Source organism: Cololabis saira, chromosome 2, assembly GCF_033807715.1.
Source record: "Cololabis saira isolate AMF1-May2022 chromosome 2, fColSai1.1, whole genome shotgun sequence".
In the NCBI taxonomy this organism is placed as follows: domain Eukaryota; kingdom Metazoa; phylum Chordata; class Actinopteri; order Beloniformes; family Belonidae; genus Cololabis; species Cololabis saira.
The window spans coordinates 32,072,759-32,091,898 of record NC_084588.1 but is presented as its reverse complement, the minus strand read 5'-3'; the positions used below and the strand labels follow the sequence as shown (position 1 = coordinate 32,091,898).

The 19,140-nt window shown below is 39.1% G+C and overlaps 1 protein-coding gene across 2 annotated transcripts in view; it reads left to right on the top strand.

Moving 5' to 3' along the window:
• rnf111 (ring finger protein 111) overlaps positions 1 to 17,740 on the top strand; it is a 36,038-nt gene extending 18,298 nt beyond the window's left edge. Inside the window, exons 4-15 of one of the 2 annotated variants that reach the window (XM_061743508.1) lie at positions 2,645 to 2,799; positions 5,791 to 5,985; positions 6,185 to 6,552; positions 7,490 to 7,736; positions 8,466 to 8,823; positions 8,908 to 9,033; positions 9,217 to 9,334; positions 9,841 to 9,921; positions 12,912 to 13,007; positions 13,288 to 13,374; positions 13,829 to 13,932; positions 15,702 to 17,740. In XM_061743508.1, coding sequence (XP_061599492.1) covers positions 2,645 to 2,799; positions 5,791 to 5,985; positions 6,185 to 6,552; positions 7,490 to 7,736; positions 8,466 to 8,823; positions 8,908 to 9,033; positions 9,217 to 9,334; positions 9,841 to 9,921; positions 12,912 to 13,007; positions 13,288 to 13,374; positions 13,829 to 13,932; positions 15,702 to 15,819 — 2,053 coding nt within the window. In that variant the 3' untranslated portion in view covers positions 15,820 to 17,740. The remainder of the gene's footprint in view (positions 1 to 2,644; positions 2,800 to 5,790; positions 5,986 to 6,184; positions 6,553 to 7,489; positions 7,737 to 8,465; positions 8,824 to 8,907; positions 9,034 to 9,216; positions 9,335 to 9,840; positions 9,922 to 12,911; positions 13,008 to 13,287; positions 13,375 to 13,828; positions 13,933 to 15,701) is intronic. The other variant, XM_061743516.1, reaches the window with a different exon arrangement.
• The last annotated feature ends 1,400 nt before the right edge of the window (positions 17,741 to 19,140 follow it).

The following is a 19,140-nucleotide window of genomic DNA, read 5'->3' as shown; positions in this document are numbered from 1 at the left end:
TTTATCCGAATAATCTATGGAATATTCGATAGAATAATCGACTACCAAAATATTCGATAGCTGCAGCCCTAATCATGACTGAGGTTCACAAAACTGCATCCGAAAAATCCACAGGACTTTTCGAACAATGTCATATCCACAGATGAAACTAAAATAGAGTTGTGTTGTCTTGACTGGCTTAAACAAAGTGCTAAATGTGGATTTACAAGCTTTTGAATTATGGGGGTACCAAGTATTGTCCAAATGTTTGTTTTATTTATTGTAATTCCCTTAAAAACTCAGCTGAAAGTGTTTATTGGTCTGAGCACTTAATGTTGTGATGTTGAATTTCTATCTACACTTGCCATTTTTCAAGTGTTTAAAATAAGTTACGTTATGTTTTTGAGTCAGCTGCCATACATTCAAGTAGAAACTGCGAGGGCTGGGTATTAAAGCCAATTTCCTAAATTGATTAGATTTTGATTCATTGGGGGTTCTGAATCGATTAATCGCGATTCAATTCAGTTTAGTTTGATTCAGTCTGATTTTAAAAAAATTAAAATGGCTCAACTTTGTTACAAAATACAAATTAACTTCATTTTTTATCTTCACCATAACAGGATTTAAGGGCAAACTTGTAACTTGAACAGTTTAAACTTTAACTGTAAAGAAAGCTGTTTCCAAATCAAATCTCACTAATTGTGAGATTTCTGTGCAGAAAAAGAAGCCATTGACGTGATCTGGGGTTAGGCAACTCCTTTTTGCAGTGACAATATCACTAGCAGTTGAAAATACCCTTTCCGGAGCAATACTGGTCCCTGAGACACAAAAGTATTGCTTCGCAAGGTGAGCCAAGAGTGGATACTCCTCTTCATGTGATCTCCACCAGGTCAGAGGATTTTCATTCAGCTTAGCAGGATTTTCCACCGCTGTATCTTTTGAGTTCATCTTCAGCCCTCGTTGCTAGAGTTTTCTGTCCATTTTCCTTTCCTGTTCCCAAGGAGAGAATCCAAGGTGCTGGATTTCTTTAGCTTCTTGGGCGAAGTCTCTTCCCCCCATTTCCTCAGCTCATCATTACCATCAGTAATTTGCTGTTGAATAAGACAAGAAGAAAAAAACTGAAATAAATAAATAGATTTATAATTATATTATGAACTCTTTCAAATTATGTAATATTCTTTATAATCCAATAAAGAATCCTTTAATTCCCAATGAAAACATTCTCATTAAATTGAACAGTTTTTTGTTCTCTAAATCGTTAGATCAGGTGCAGCAGAGGCAGCTTCATGTCATCTCGCTCTTTATTAGACAGGGATGGTGGGGCCACAATGTGTCCTTCTGTGCATCATATCTTAGACATTACACAAATTACTTTTGTGATCACAGTACAAGGATAAACATGGCATGCATATACAATCTCATGTGTACAAAATAAGTCCATGGATTTTAAATGATTAATTTTACAACTAAACAGTAAAATAAGAAGAAAATCCACATATGGTTGCATTGCCAATGTAGCTTCTATTATTGTTTTTAAGACTTGCATCAAATCTTCAGCAATCGTTACATCCTCCTCTGTCAAAGTGCACGGATCTTTTTCATTCCTTCTCACATCTTATGAAAGGAGAGTGGCAGAGATGGCTGGTTGAGAGCACTCCAGCATGTCCAGTGCACTGTCCAACCTAGTAACAATGTCTACTATCTGTTTTTCATTCAGTACGTAGTTTGCCGTCGTACTCCGGTGAAAGAATGTTGCTATTCACCTCACATCAGATGTGACACGGCTGGGTTTTTTTAGACCTGCTTGTGAGGCTAAGTTCAATGTGTGCGCGAAGCAGCCAACATGCATCAGCTGTATTATTTCCACCACACGAACCAGTCTTGCAGCGTTGTCTGTCATGTCTGCTGGGTTTTTGCTGAGTCTTTGCTGGCCAGCCTCCATGCCTGTATAGCTCCCATCAACATATCAGCAAAGCCTCCGTTTTCCAATACCGAGTACCGATGTAAATCTTTGCAAAAAAAAAAAAGGTTCTGCCCTCTGTTATTTTTATGCCCGTGGAAAATTGGCTGGTAATGTTAGTGATCCCCCAGTTTCTTTTGTTCTGCCCCAGACGGCTTGTTGTCGGACGCTACCATTAGCGTTGCGTGATACCCTGTCAAGTGGTTTCTGAGGTTTGTAGTATTTCTAAAATAACTGACCTCTCCTTGGCAGATTTTGCAAATCACTTTGTTTATATCCAGCTCTTTGTCCTTGGTTGTTTTAAATCCAGGTTGCTGAGCAAAGTTTTACTTGCATCAGCCATTTTTGTCCACCAAGACTATTGGGGTCAACCTCATGGGGAAAAAATTGATCTCATGCCCTGTGAATCGATATTGCAAAATTGAAATGAAATTGAATCAATTTTTTTTGTTTAAACCAGCCCTAGAAACGGCAGTACTTGATATTTTTCTAAATCATATCTAAATCCTTTTTTTTGTAGTTCTCCAATCTTATTGTGTCACTTACTTTTGCTAATGTTTCTCTTGTCAAAGCAGCTGCTGTTGTTGAACTTTGAGTGTCTGGGTCTGTTTGAGCAAAGGCAACAGAGAGCTAGGAGAATGTTTCTGTTGGTCCTTCACCGTCATTTTGTGCAACAGGTGTTTTTAATGTCTTGTGTGTCTGCAGGTCACGCTCGGTGGGGGGTCTGGGAAGGATTTGGACCAATAGTTGCTCCCAGAATCGTCTCCAGGAACCACGTGGACGTCACAGACTCTCCACAGTCATCCAACCACTGCGTCAGAATGCCGGCGAGGTTGTGGACCTCACTGTTGATGAAGATGGTAAATATGGATCAAGAAAGAGCTTTTCAACCATATCGTGGCCTGTTGGTTATCCGTCATCTCTAAGCTGTATGAATAATGCGTTTGACATAAAACAATTAATGTTATCAAAGTGTTTACCGTCAGCTTTGATTTCAGAGGCTCAAAAAAATAATAGGACATTAACCATTTAAGAATTACACGCGTATGAAGCAAAGAGCTTAAACATATTTGTATAATTGACTTAAAAGAAGATACAGGGCTGGTCCATTCTCTCATTACATGAAGACCAAGATAGCAGATAGAAGGCATTTGGCAGCTGTTCGACTGGAGGTACCAATTTGAAGTCCAAGGATATCTCTATGTAAGAGAAGGAGGCCGTCATTAGGCTGCTGGTGGAACGGGTTCATCTGTGTTAATTAATTATGTGAAAGCTGACAGAAAGAGCAAAATGAATTCTGAGGTTGATGGGACAAAACTCTCTGCTCACTTTCAGCCAAACACTTCGAAACTGACAGTGAGGGCAGATGGTTTATTACACTAAACCTACTGTGAAAGCAACTCAAGATCTCAGCGTGGTAGAGCATGCTTTTCAGTTACTGAAGGCAGAAAGGCCCACAAATATGCAGGACCTGAAGGTGGCTGCAGTGAAGGCCTGACAAGGCAGCTGCAAGGAGCAATAAAAAAAAAAAAAAGGACTCCGGACTTCAGGCACTCATTGACTGCAGGTTTAAAAAAAACAACAAAAAATGGAATTTACGTCCTAAATAGTAAGAAACATATTTTTGAGAAAATTAAAGGTGAAAGAGTGGACTTTGATCCTATCGTGATGGTTTTATTTCCAAGATATTGTGGTGGTGTCGTAAAAACTATATATGTTTTAGAAAAAAAAAAGAAGTCACGAACCAAAGGTATATTTACAGCCATGTAAAAATACTTGGCAACAATCAAGCAGTTATTGTATTTTATTTTAATCTTTATTACCCACAGTTGGGAACTATCTCTCACTCAGACACACAATTTGTGCTTAGCATCAGCCTATCCTGCCTTAATGCACACGCACGCTGGATAAATACAGGATCGTGCACAGGTTAACTGGTTATGTGGATTTTTTTGTGATTGTTTTATATATTTAAAAAAGAGCACCAAGCAAAATTTGACTGCTCAAACCACATTGCCACAACCAGATTCTTGAGAAAACAGTGTTTTCAGATGCATCAGAACTATCAGCCTTGAAGATATAACTTTAAAAGTAAAAGGCACATGAATACAAAATTAGAAAAATCAACATTGCAATTAATCTGACTTGTGTTGCATGTGTTTGAAACAGATTTTTTGATTTGTTTGTTTCACCTCACCACAGCAATTTAGGCCAGTTTGGGGTTAAGATAAGGGTTTAAAATGAGTAATAAAGTCAAGAAATAATAAAAATGCTAATAAAAGCTGTTTTGGAATCAAATCTGTAGACATTTTTAATGTGACTTAAACTTAGCATGAGAGTGCTTTATTTCCTGAAGAGGAAGAATGTTTTGTAACTTTTTATGCATGTGTTTTAAGTTCAGTCACGTCTTAGGAGAAAGTGGTAAAATTAATTCGTGGATATATAAAAAGCTGATACAGTGCATGCATTGCAATTTTAATAAGGTTTGCTGCTCAGTTACCTAACCTCTGCAGACAAATAGACACTGGTACAGTGTCGTAAAACTGATGAGAGTGGAGGTAATTGCTGTACCAGCTCTTTGCCCTCACAGGGATACCAAAGTTGCACATGAGCTTGCTTGTCCACCCTTATGTCTTATGAACATAGAGAAGGTTTACATGTGGTCTGTGGTGCTTCAGAAGACTGAATTGTTGTGTGGAATTAGTGCCTCCAAGTCTTAGCTCATGGTCCTCAATTGAAAAAGGTAGATTGACCTTCCTTTTTTTGAATAGCTTGCTGCTGCTAAGGAGGAGTTGAAATATCTCTAGGTTTTTGAGCTAAAAAATTGACAGATTGATGAAACATTGGTTGTCATGTGGATGCTGTAATGGCCTGATACAAGAAAAGGAGAGCTGAGCTAAAAATCAAAGCTTATGCGTCTCAACACTCAAGCGATGAGTTTGAGTCTTGTCAGGATGCTGCATAGACACAGTATAGGGTAGATGTTTTAGACATTTCTCACAACTGGCTTGGGAACACCTCCATGGACAACAGAAGAGCTGAAGGAGATGGCTTGGGAGAGCGAGGTCTGGAGACGGGTGCTTCAGCTGTTGCTTATTTCAACTAAGCCCCCAATAAGCGGCAGAAGTTGGCTGAGTGGGTGGGTAGAGGTACTTGCTGCCTTTTTCCTGTAGCATTGCATACAATGAATTGTTAAATTGGTTATATTTAGGGCCCGAGCACTGACAGTGCAAAGGCCCTATTGTATCTGTAGGAATTCATTTATTCATTTTTTTTCCTTCTTCTGACAAAATGAGGGCCTTTTTGCCCCCTTTAAACGTGCCCCAAAAGTCACCAAATTTTGCACGCAAGCCAGGCCTGGCGAAAAATTTGATGGTTTGCATTAATGGGCGTGGCAAAATGGCTTTGTAGCGCCCCCTTGAAAATGTATACAATTATACAATCGAGTCCGTTGCCCCAGATTGACAGAAAAACAAAATTCGCTACACATGTACAACATGTCAAATCGCACCAAAAAGTCTCTCCAATACCCTAACACCAACAGGAAGTCGGCCATCTTGAATCAAATGACCGATTGTTCGTCATTGTCACACATCATATTTGACTTTTAAATTATTGGTGAAAATTGCACACGCGAGGTCCCGTTCATCGCTGCTTGCAGCTTTAATTTTTGTTTGTGTTTTTAATTATTAGTAACTGATTTCCACAAGGAGCTCAAGCAAGGAAAGCAAAACTGTTTTGGATGTATTCTACTTTGACACATATATTTAGATGAAATTACTCCTATTATTCCATAATTCATTAATGCGATCTTCTTTGTATTTTAACTGTCCTTTTTCTTTGTTCCACAGATCTCTCAGTTGTGCCAACAACCTCCGGCAGTGTTCACCCTCAGTCAGTCAGGTCATCATCTTCATCATCCTCTCATCATGCCTCTACCTCAGAGCTCAATGATGCCCCAGGCCCTTCCACTAGCTGCCCAGGTTCAATCCCTGAAAGTATGCACACACAGAGGCCAAGTGGATCTACTCGCACAGCCACAGATGGTACGACGGCTCATTGAAATGAGCTACTGGATATATTCATTTCCTTATCTCCTTTGCAAAGACAGCTTGTGTCTTTTTAATGTCTCATTATTGTTTTTTTTAAACATTTGAAATTCTATTTTTTTTTTTCTTTTTAAAGATGCAAACCTGGCAAATGATACGTTGTACTTTTTTTGACAAATAATCTTCTTCTCATCAGATGACAACAGGCAAAGTTTGTCAGGTGCTGCAGGAGAAAACGCAGGCACGGCCATGCCCAGACTTCCATCTTGCTGTCAGCAGCACTCCCCATGTGGAGGCCCCTCCCCTGCACACCTGCCCCTCAGCCACTCCCATCCAAGTTGCGTGCAAGCATCGTCCTCTCAGCAGACCGGCGCCTCTCAGCACAGTCACGGCAATGCTCACCACTTTCTCCACCATGTCCATCACCCTGCACCGCAGCCCCCAGGCACTGTGCCTTTTCAAGAGCCGAGCTGCCATGTGGAGCGCCCCAGTGCTCTCCCTCCCCACTGTGCTGGAGTCGGTGGCAGCAGCAGTAGCAGCAATGCAGCTCACTACCATGACCAGGTATGTATGACACCATGCCCTACTCACTATATAGTCCACTGATCCACAGTCGCTACATAAGGATTCCTATGTGGAGAACAGTGCAGTGTGTTCATCAGATGAAGGAACTTGATGAAATTTTGTCACCTCCATCATATTTCTCAAATACAATAATATCTCCATCAAAAATGTACCTGATACTACCTTATTTATTTTAGGAGAGTAATTTCCCAACTCTGAAAATTATATTGAATATATAACCTTTTTATTTTTATTCTGATGATCATTTAAATGATTTTGGTTCCAAGAAAAAGGCAAATTTTATGGGAGAGACGACAGAGATGTACGAATAATTTACACCTGCCATCAGTTTGTAATTTGAACCAATAATGATAATGTTACTTGTTTTCCTTAATTTGAAATTGAATAATTACTTCTAACTGTCAAAGTGCTGTCAGACTACACCTCCTCCTGGAGAAACTTCGTAATCACACAGTCGGATTTTTACATCACAAACGGTGAACTACAGTGTGTAATGCTGTTGTCACATGGCTGTCAGATACATATGTCATAACGCCAGTGTTGTTAACAAGCATTTTTTTTTTCTCTTTGGCCACTTGCCTGTTATTGGTGGCAACATATTAGAGGTTTGCTTTAGTTTTTGTTTATCTTATTTCACTTGGCTGTATAATCTTCTGTAAATTCATCTACGTGAATTTGGTTTCCACGACAACTACATTAAGTGTTTTGTGTAGTGCGGGATTTAGACATTTGTCCTAAAAAGGGGCACCATTAGCAGCCTTGAAGTAGATATTGTCAATGTTGGCCATTTTTATTTGGCACATCTAATCATTAATGTCTCCGAATAGTTTTTACTCAGACACCTGGGGAAACTTGCACTTTTTTCTCCCTCAATATTATAATCTCTTTATAATACCTCTCTGGCTTCCTCCCACAGCAAACTCTGCCAGTGGACCTGAGCAACAGCAGCATTCGAAGCAGTGGAAACAGCGGGGCTAGTTTCCATGGCAGCACTTCAGCCTTTGACCCATGTTGCCCAGGTTCCACCTCACGGCCTCCTGCTTTTGTTTCACACGCCACCCCTGGGCCCAGCCAGTCTGCTGTGGTGGATTCATTTAGCTCCTCCATGGTGGCTCCGCCACAAACACAACCCCAGCCCTGTAGACATTATATGCACCCACCTTGTGAGTAGTTTGCAGCACAAGTCATCAGAATTTCAAGCATCTGCTACTGCCTTTTACACTTATTTTCTAGCCCTGCTAAAAGTGTAAGACTGATGCATTCCTAAAAAATAATTACTAATGGTAGCTAACAGAATTGATGCTTAATATGCCAAGTACTGTATCAGGCAGAGGAAGGTAATCGCTACTCTGAGTATTTCAGTATGGAGAGTGATGGTATAAGGCTCCCTGTTGTATATGGAGATGGTGGTCATTCGTGTCTCTGTTCTTTTCTTTTTTGGCTTTTTATTTCACTGCCGCTCCAAAAGATGGATGATAACACGATAACAAAATAATTTCCTCTGAAACAAAAACATGTTTTAGTAAGTTTAATTTTAATAATAAAAATGTTGCTACAAATGCATCATGTGGGACTTGGTGGGTAAAGATATTTGCCTGCTGGCATGAAGTTTCAAAATAAGGCTGTTTCAGAATCGATGCCTTTCTTCTAATGCCTTAATATCTGTTCTGCAGAGCGAGCCACATTGTTGAGCGGGATTACATATTTGTTGGTTACAAGTTTACAACAAACGCATCTGCTAAATATTATGTCTGAGTCAGTGCCATAAGTATTGACTTAGTATTACATAAAATCCCTTTATGTATTTTTTATTTTAACTATCCTTATTTTCAGTCTTTAAATATGTTTTATATTTTGATTTTTATTTATTCTTTTCCTCTTGATAATTCCAGATGGCGCTCTGACACGTTCACTGCATCATCAGCCCTCCTCAGCTTGCCATCACTCCCATGGGAACCCCCAGCTTGCACCCCAACCTCCCCCACACGGGGAATTTCTCATTCCCCACACCTTTCATACACCTCTGCCATCCCACCCCTCAGGTCACGCTGTGCCCCCTGCCCCTCCCCCTCCTCTTTCTACTCATCACCTCTCTACTTCAAGCGCCCCACTGGCACAACACCTTCCCACGGACCATCAGACTTTGACACACCACATGCCAGCTCTGGGGCCTTCAGTGCAAAGGCTCCATCAGCACGAGATGCTTCAAAGGATGGAGGTCCAGAGGCGGAGGATGATGCAGCACCCCACGTAAGTATTGGCGTCATGGATTTATGTGATTAGAATTATAGGTCTTTCTTTGTGGAACATGCATTTTTTACCTCATCTTTGCAGGCGAGCACATGAGCGTCCACCTCCACACCCTCACAGAATGCATCCCAACTACGGGCATGGACACCACATCCATGTGCCACAAACTATGTCTTCCCACCCTCGCCAGCCTGAGCAGAGAACTGCATGGTCAGTATGAGCATCACTGAGGGCGGCAGATGTTTGTTTTAGTCTCAACAACAGTCACGTGTCATATCAGTTAATCTAGCTTTACATATATTTACTGCTATTCTGCCTTTTCTATATTTTTGATCTAGGGGTTTAGTAAAGAAAGTATTGATATAATAATGACTCTCCACTGTTTGTCAACAGGGAGCTTGGCATTGAGGCTGGAGTACCCGTGGCACCGTACACTTCAGGGCATCTGCACTCCCACCTGCCCCACTACCATACTCCCCCAAGACTGCAGCACTATTCCTTCCCCTTGATGGTAAGAGAAGCCTTCAAGACACACGCACCTATTAGCATACACGACGACAGATCATTTTCATACAAAGTGTAACAGAGATTAAATGTGTGAGCCCCTTATTTTATAAGATTAGTTTTGTGAACCACATGAATAATGCATTAGTAATTAATAGTGGCATTTAAGTGCTCACTCAACAAATCTAGGGTCCTTGAGCCACATCAGGAACATATTTAGTCGGCAGTTTTTGTGGAGTTGTGTTCATTAGTTTTAAAATGTATACATCCGTGACCTTCATCATTGCACGTTTGCCTTGAGTACACTTTCAGAATCCTTTGGAAACTCTTAATTAAATAACTTTCAAAAATAAGATTCAGATTTAGAAAAGGCATCATCTTAACCTGGCCAGAAATGTTCAACAATACTCACTTGCTCCATTTAGGACCTGTATACTGTCTGAAAACTGTATTGCAAGAATTTTCCCAGGGCTAACTGTAATCTGCTGTGCATGCACTGCTTTTCCCTCCCAGCACACTGCCATTTCTGAAGTGACCTACCCACACATTAGGTACATTTCATCTAGAATGACTGGCTTTGGAAGAACCTATGAGGTGAGTACAGCTTCTGCTTGTTCTCACATTTGTTTTTATAAACCTGAGGAAAAGTAAGAAAAATGCATAACAACCAGTTATTGCTTAATTCATCACTGCTCTCGTTGCTCTTGACTTGATAATGGCTGATTTCATCTCCACATGACTCATTGTTATTTTAATCTTGTCACAAGACACATGTTAGTTAATTTGCATTCAAAACACATGCAGGACCTGAGTAAACATTGCTGTCTTAGGAAACGGTAAAGGAAAATCCTTCCCAACACATGTATGAAAGTTATTTCAAACCTCGGTATCTCACCATGAACCTGTTCAGACCTGGGATTATTATGTGTGCTGGATGATCCGGTCTCAAGTGGACAGATATAAAGAGTGTTGCTCATATTTGGCATAAAAATATGTCAATATGGAGTTGAAAGCCAGTTACTTGCTCTACATGAATTGATACATAGAAAATGTTGGTCAGCTGTCACCTGAACAGCAAGTAGGACATCAGGATGTCCACTAATGTTTCTGTTAATCACAAATACTGTATATTCTGCTATCTGAATACTAACACTTGTGTTTGTCTGATACATTTTTTGCTCTTGCTGAATTGTATTTACAAATATTTCAATCAGTTCGGTTACCAAGGAGCGTCAAATAATTGATCCCGCTGTCTCTGTAAAATGCTGCTGTTTCATATTAGAACAGACATAAGACTTGTGAAAAGATGGACAACGGCCAGCAAAATGAATCAGGGACATGTTTCATTATGGAGGTTCAACAAACCGATTTAAAAAAAAAAAAACAAACAACTAACTCTGAGTTAAAAAAAACTCTTGAGTTTTTGGTTTCAGGAAAGGTGTTCAGAGTTGGTAGTTTGAGTATGTTGACTCTGAGTTACAGCGACTATAAAAAGCCACTGCAGTTGAGCTCCCATATCGTGATTCACCAGGACATAGCATAGCAGGCGCGATCCTCATTGCTTAAATAAAATTAAAAAAACTTGAATCAGTTGAAAATAATATTAATAAATAATAATATTATGATTTAATAATATCAACTTTTAAATGATATTAATTAGGCTACTTGATGACTTTGTGGCTACTGGAAAAAGAATAAAACTGGACATGTGTGTGAGTTAAAATGGAAAAAGGGATAGGGGCTTATAAGTCTGTCACGTTTCTCAAATCATTCACTTTCTAATGTGAGAGAATAGAGTATGTTCAGTATCCATGTCTTTATGAATAAAACTGGCGTGCAAGTAAATATCAGCTTATATAATTAATAACCCAGGCTGTTTAGTGGGAAATATGAACATACATTTTTGCTGCTCAGAAGAATAAGAGCCAATCGGCTGACTGTGACAAAAGACAACACAATTTAAAAACCATCACATAATCACGAGTAAGTCTGATTTGACCACTTTAAAATCTACTTGGAGCATTAAAATACTTTTATGAGACAAATGCGACATGTCATTGTTAGAATAGTAAAATGCACATCATATGATTGATTGTCTGATGGAATTTAAGTCGTTTCAACTTCATGAAGGCAAGAAGACAGAAAGTAACTCGGAGTCTGTTGAAGTAACCCTGTTCTTGACTAGGTTTACTCAAGAGTCAGTTACCGCGGTAACAGACTGAGTATGTATTACCACCCTTCCTGAAACCAGCTCAACTAAACTCTCTTGCTCGGGGTTAAGTAACCTCAATTTGTAAAACAGAAATTCAAGTTTCCCTGAGTTCAGGTCCAACATACTCAGTTTCAACGGAACCCGCTTTGTAAAAAGAGACCCCACAACTCTGGTGTTGCTCTCACAGCTGCTCGCTGCTGTTCACTGTTGCAGAAATCAACCTAACATGAGCAGGAGCTTTTATGTTTGGATTCTGTCTTTTTTATTGAATATATTTTTCCAAAAACCAGAAGTGCAAGCAAGAATCTTAGTAAAAACCAAACTGTTGGTGTTAACTAATCCGAAGGGTGTAGGGGGTCCTTTCAAATCCCAGCTCACATTTGTCCCCCAGATATTAAGTGACTGTAGTGACAAGGATCCCAGACCTGGGGCCTCATTTATAAAGCTTGCGTGCGCACAAAACAGGGCTTGAAAGATGCGCACGCCATCTTCTACGCAAAGGTTGGGATTTATAAGAAAAACGTAACGGGAAAATGTGCGTATCTCTACACCAACCCTGACCCTAGCGCACGAACATTTTGAAGATATATTTTATTTTCTGCTTTTGAAAATGAGACAACTGTCTTTAATGTGAGCATTTGCATAGTTTCAGCACCTGAGAGTAACATCTGAGTGGCCCTCCACAGTATCTGTTTTCACAGACAGTAGCCAAAGAAATCCAGATATCTCTGTTCATCTAGCTTTACTCACTGAGTTGGTACAGTGTAGTTAGAGGCATTTATCAAAAGCTGCAGTTGTGGCAGGAACTAACAGAGCTTTGAGGCCTCAACAGCGGGCAGAAGGGTCGTTCAACACTGCCAGCTCCTTAGATGCTTAGTTATGATGGTTATCACAGTTTTGGTGATTCGGTGCTCTCGCTCAAAGTTGAAGGATCAGTTTGACAGTAACTTGTGAGACCAGAAAATTACTATCTAACAATAGTATACTAGAATTTTGCATAGGTTGTAAATTCTTGATTATGCTTGACTGCTGCTTTGATTAATAGTCGTCCACAGCTGTAATGCGATTCATCTTGAAAATTAAGAAATAAAAGTAAAGGAAAATTTGGATTTATATGTTATTTTAATTCTCTGGGTATTCACATCTGGATGCAACAGTTGGCTAAATTAAAATGCAAATTTTATGACAGAGTTTTTAGAAACAAGACTAAGAGACCAATCAATCAATCAATCACAAAATTGGTGGGCATTACTGAATTAAATAGCTGGAATGTTGTTAGTTAAAAGCACATGAACTCCAATAGAACATTTTGCCTGTACAGTTGCATTGTGTTAAATGTCAGTTTGAGTGTTTTCTGCACTGCGTCCACCAGGACTTGCTGCATTTAGAGGAACGGCTGGGGACTGTGAACAGAGGAGCCTCTCAGGGAACCATAGAGAGGTGCACCTACCCACACAAGTACAAGAAGGTAAAGACTGCACACTGTTCCTCCCTGCTTTACTGTTTACTAGATTTCCAACATATGGTGTCTGTAGTTATGCATGGCCTTTACAGCGTATTCTGGGACAGAGTGCGCAGTGGTCTTTTGTACTTTTTTCAAACCTCTGATGTTTGTCCAACATTTAGAAAATACTATAGTGTCTTTTACCAGCGATTGCAGCTATGACGAATATTATTGAGGAAAAGTTTCCTTAGTGGTTTCCAAATGTATCTAAATAAGCAATCTAACACCCTGCCACCCAATACAGAAGGTGTTGGAGAGAGACATTGACCAACAGTTAACCCCTGAAGCTTGGGCATCTATTGGGAAAAATATGAACGCAACACCAGAATCGGTGAGAAATAATGAACAAATCAATTTGGAAACATGTCTCTGCTCACGTGTACATTAGATATGTGTTTTTCTTGGGGGCCAGGGAATTCGGCTAAAACCTTTTTAATTTAAATGTTTTTTTCTTTCTTTTTTTTTTATTTAGCATTAAGAGGTAGAATTTTTATTTATTTTTTTGTTCTGTTTCAGGACAAAATGACCATTCTCTCTGTCCCCAAAGTTTAAGTTTTTTTTGTTGTTTGTTTTTTTTGTTTGAATTGTTAACTCTAAACCTTTAAGTTTTATGGAAATGTTATATTTCATTGCAAAGATTATTAATATTTTGATTGTTAGTGTTTAACTTGAAGAGTTTTCAGTGATTTTTAAAAGGATTATTACGACCCAGTTAAAGTGCTGGAGCTGTTTGCTTGACCAGTGCTGCACATCAAAAGTTGTTTCCAAATGTTTCTCACAAACAGAGAAAGCTGCATGGTAAGCAAGAGGAAGACGAGGGAGCAGATGAAGATACAGAAGAGAAATGCACCATCTGCCTGTCAATACTGGAGGAGGGAGAGGATGTCAGGTAAATGTCTCCCCTCCTGGGTGTTTGCTCTGCTTGTTGCTCCGTTTTGAGTCTGTTCAGTTGTTTTTCGGCGACATGAACATGGACAGCTGGAATAGCATGTATAGTTGTTTTTTCAAAACATTTTTTGACTAAAATTTAAAAAAGGAAAAGGGGTTGGGTGGGAGGTAAAAAAAAAACGTCCTATTTAATAATCAGAAAATCCCAAAGTGCTTTAAGATGATCAGCCTCATGGAGCTGATTTTTGACACGCGAGATTCGTTTCTGCCTCCTGTTGATAAAGTCAAATGCAGCCTGAATTTAAGGGTGTTTTCACACTGGCACTGTTAAGATCAACCCAAAGGAACTCTGGGCTTGAGTGCAGTTGATTTGGATCGGTGTGAACACAGCACCTGCACTCTGGTTTGCACCAAACACCCATTCTGAGACCTTTCTGAAGAGATGGTCTCAGTACGGCTCTCTGGTGCAGTTTGTTGATGCTGTGAAAGCTTCACGACCCGATCTGACTCCACTACTGGATGCTCTCCAGATGTTTGAGCTAGGATTCAGTAAGGGCTGGCAGCACGTTGTAATTTATGAGGAGCACAAAAACATACATTGCAAAAGAAAGTAATGCTGGCAATCATTTCCAGCCACAGTTGCACGTAATTTAGAAATGGTAGAGTATGCCCAGAGTGGTGGAAAACACAATATAGGGGAAAAATATAGGGCTGTCATGGAAACACAAAGTAATACAATTTCATACCTGTGCTGATGCCTGAGGAGTTGAACTTTCCTCAACTTACTATGGGAGCAATGCTTCCAGTGGACCCATGATTCAGTGGGGGAGGGGATGATGGACACCCAGGTGAAGTAGCATGAGGACTTGATCACTCTGCAACCAGTGGGTTTACATCACACATCTATGGGTGGGCACGTAAAAAAAACAACAACCCAGCCTAGAATTATAAACCAGGTCTTAACAATGGTTAGAATGCAGCTGAGACTAACTAGGGCTGCAACTAACGAGTATTCTGATGATGAATAGTATTGAAACGATTAGTTGACTAATTGGATTATGAATCTCAATTATTAAATTGCTCTCAGCTTTCCTTTTTGTGTGAGGTGGTTTAAATGATGTGCTAATTAAGAAGAAAAGACCAGAAAGATGCACCGGCCGCTTCCATATTGTTTACCTGTCATGTGCAACTCTGCACAGATAAAAAGTGAGGATGATGCTTAGCTCTGTTGAAGAACACTTGTAGTGACATAGCAGTTTAACGCTAGTGTGTATATACAGTTCTCAGATGGGAGGAAGCATGATGCTTCACCTTGTTGAAATTTTAAATATAGTTTATTGTTAAATTGGTTGGCGGCTATTTTTATTATCGATTTTTGTTGACAACGTTGACTAATGGTTGCACCTCTAGTTGATAGCCACATGCAGCCCAGGAACAATATATTTCAATTCCACTGTTCTTTCATCTGGTACAGCTGCAGTTGTTTCACAATGAAAGCCATGTTAATGGAGCATCTCTGCTTGTTACAGAGAAGCTTTATGGTTCCGTAGTGACCGACTATATGATAGGATTACCAGCATATTGTATTACATTTATTGGGGTAATGGCAGTGGATTAAATTAAGACTTTGAAGCTTTGTTCTAGCCAGCGCTGAATGAACCCCACTTAGCTTTTTGGGTCACTATTTGAGGAAATACAGAAACATATTCAAGTTGGCTTTCAAAAAAAGGCTCTTAAAATGTTGTTTGTTCATCTCCTCCTTCTCTCCAGACGTCTACCGTGTATGCACCTCTTCCATCAACTGTGTGTGGACCAGTGGCTCCTCACCAATAAGAAGTGCCCCATCTGCAGAGTGGACATTGAGGCGCAGCTGTCTGCTGAAAGTTGATGCTGTTTTTCTAACAACCCTTTTGTTTGTTCAGAATTTATTTTGAGATCATATTAATTTTCTCTTCAGTACTGCAGTCAACCAAAGATGGCATGTATTACCTGCGCAGCTCTACTATGAGGAAAAAGAGAAAAAACAAACAAAAAAAACAAACCATCTAACAAAAAAGCATCAAGCCTAGAGTGCCAGCTCTCACATATTACTACAACAGCTAGAATTCTCCATTAAGGGTTAAAGAGTTTATTGTATTTATAAAGCTTTTATGTAGCTTTTGATTGTTTCCTCAAGTGTCATTTCTGTTTTGTTTCCCTGCATGTTTCCTTGCAATGCATTTCTTTGCACATAAATTCTGGGCTCAACGCAGCTTAACAAAGTTGCAGTTGAGGGTAGCTGCTCTAGTAAAGATGCATTTCTGTAAACCTAATGCCTTGCTTTACTAGACTAGAATGTCAACCTCCAGTTAAAAAAGAAAAAAAAAAACATTGCAGGATTCATTTTAACGATCATTGTATTGATTATTTTATGTTTAGAAGATGTGGATTGTTAGTGAAAGTTCTTTTTTTTTTTTTTTTTTTTTTTTTCTTAAAGTAAACCGAGACATTCCTAACTAGGGAAACATGTTAACAGATCAGCTGCTGTATTAGTGCACACACAGTATTTCTAGAGTGGAAATAAACTATTGTTCACCTCACTCCCAGATTATGCACATGCTTTGCAACAATTACATCTCCTCCTCCTGCACCTTCATTTGAGTACAGCACCGTTATCACCACCAACCATGTATTTTAGAGAGCAAGAAAAAAAAAAGAATGTCACACCCCTCTCTTGACTGTTCTTTCACAACTGAGTGATTGTCAGTAACTGCTGTGAATCTTTTTCTGCATTTTCCTGGGTTTCCTTTCCACAGGCGGCCCTGCCATGCTTAACTAGGTTTCTGTTAGAGGATCTCAGGCCAACACGTGTTTTAAGAGACTTCATATGAGCCTGCAAGCGGGGATCATACTGTTAATTTGATACTGGCAGTAGCATAGCTTTTTAAATCAACCGTGTACGTGTTGAGAAGGAAATGCACAGTTCAAGTTGAGATAAATATTTACGGTTTGTTCTCGTTCTTCAGACCATTTCACCCACTGTTATTTTTGTCTCTCTGTAGTTGAACAGCAGCATCCATTTGGGGTGCTGCAGGAAGAAAAACACTAATACTGTTGACTAACTCACTCGCATTGACTTGCACAAGAGAGAGAGTTGGAGGATAGTAGTGAATATGACGTGCGCTGAGGCCATGTATTTCCACTTTGATGAATATGGAGAAAAAAGAATTAAAAGAGACTTGGATTTGAGTGTTGAAATGCAGTACTTAAAGCAGGTATCCATGCATTCATCGACTTAAAGGCATCAGGATCATATTCTGTGGGATTTATATTAGTTTTGAAAATAATATTAATAAACTTGGATAACTCTTGACTGAGTGCTTTTCTTGGTGCCCTCTGGAAAAAAGACGTTTGATTCTTGATGTTTAAATGCAAATACTTTGATCCTCATGGTTGTAATAAGAGATGTATTCACATTGGAGATTATTTATTTTATATAAGACCAATTTCTTGGCAGAAAAGTGTAAAAATCAATTTCTGTTATTTACTTTTTACATGTATGATTATTTTACAGAACCCATTATTCAGGGGATGATATTGTCAGATTTTTACACTATTTGGGCAATATTCTTAAATCCATGAGATAGCTTTATCCAAAGTTTGTCTTTTCAGTGTTTTCTTGATCATCTCATGAATTGTTACAGGGTTAGATGCCTGGTTAGTCATAATAGTGTGTTCCCGCTTCATGTATTTTAGTATTCCAGTTAAGTCTTCTTTTTTTTTTCCTTTTTAAAAAAAATTTAAATAAATCCCTCACTGCTTTTCATTAATTTCAAGTTTCGTCCTAAACTGTTTGTCACATAACACATTGGAATGCTAAGTACATGAAATGATTAATATTGTGTTGACACATTTGCTGTTCAGATTAATTTAATGGCACCATTAATATTGGCATGGAAGGCCCGTTTCTCTGTATAATCAACCAATCCAGCATAACACTAACGCATGGCATTGATTAGATTAGAAATAGCCTCTGATGAGGTTTAATGTGGAAGTGTAGCGATCTGATATAAAATTAGTATGATAGATATTTTATATTCTGCAGATGCATGGACAATGACGTCACGTTTTCTTTAAAATCGGGAACGTGGCTTTGCAGATACTCTGTAAAGAGATTCACAGGAAATAAAACGGGTGTATGGTTGTGTTTATGACGTAAACGTCGCAATTCATAGAGAAAGAAGTGTCCTAAAATGTCCTTTACAGCTGTGAATGAGAATCCCGCTGATACCAGCCACAGCGCCCCCTGGTGGCCGAGGTGGGTAACAGTTCCAGCGTCGTGTTCACAAGCAGTTACGGACTTCTATGTTTCTTAACATAGAAATAAAGTCTTTTTGTCTTTGTCTATGGGCTTTAAGGTTGCTTCCTCGAGAAAGGAAGCTATGAGGTGCCGTGAGGGACATAATTCTGAATTAGCGTTCATAACATGAACTCTTTTACACACTACACTGAAAACCTCTCACACACTCACTTGTGAAATATCTCATACACACAGGCGAAATGGTCTCATACATACAACTGGAAATGTATCCACTCACATATACAACTGTATATAAATGTGCTCACAGATACTACTGAAACGCTCTTACACAAACTAGTGAAATAGTGCATATATAAAGTTGAAAATTTTTCCCTCATACACACACTGGTGAAATTCAACTACATTCAAAGTGAGATATTTCAAGCCTTTATTTGTTATAATGTTGATGATTATGACTCTCAGTTTATGAAAACCCCAAATAAAAAATCTCAAAAAATTAGAATATTATATGAAATCAATAAACAATTCAATCATCAAAATTATAACAAATAAAGGTTTAACATATCTTGCTTTGCATGTAATGAGACTATGTAATGTATTAGTTTTGCCTTTTAAGTTGAATTATTGAAGCAAATTAACTTTTACACCATATTCTTATTTTCCGACCTTCACCTGTAGGCTATATTTATATTTACCTGCATACAGAACATCTGGGCTGATGTGGACATACACAGGAGCATAGGCTATTTCAGTTGCTAGTATGGTAGGCTGTCTGTACAGTCGTGCAAGTTCAATGCACTTAAAGGACTTTAGACTTTAAATCAAAGCATTTTATTTTTTCATATAAAATAAATACATTTCGTTGCAGTTTAGAAGTTTTGGGGATGTCCCTGTTATTTGGCGCCTGCG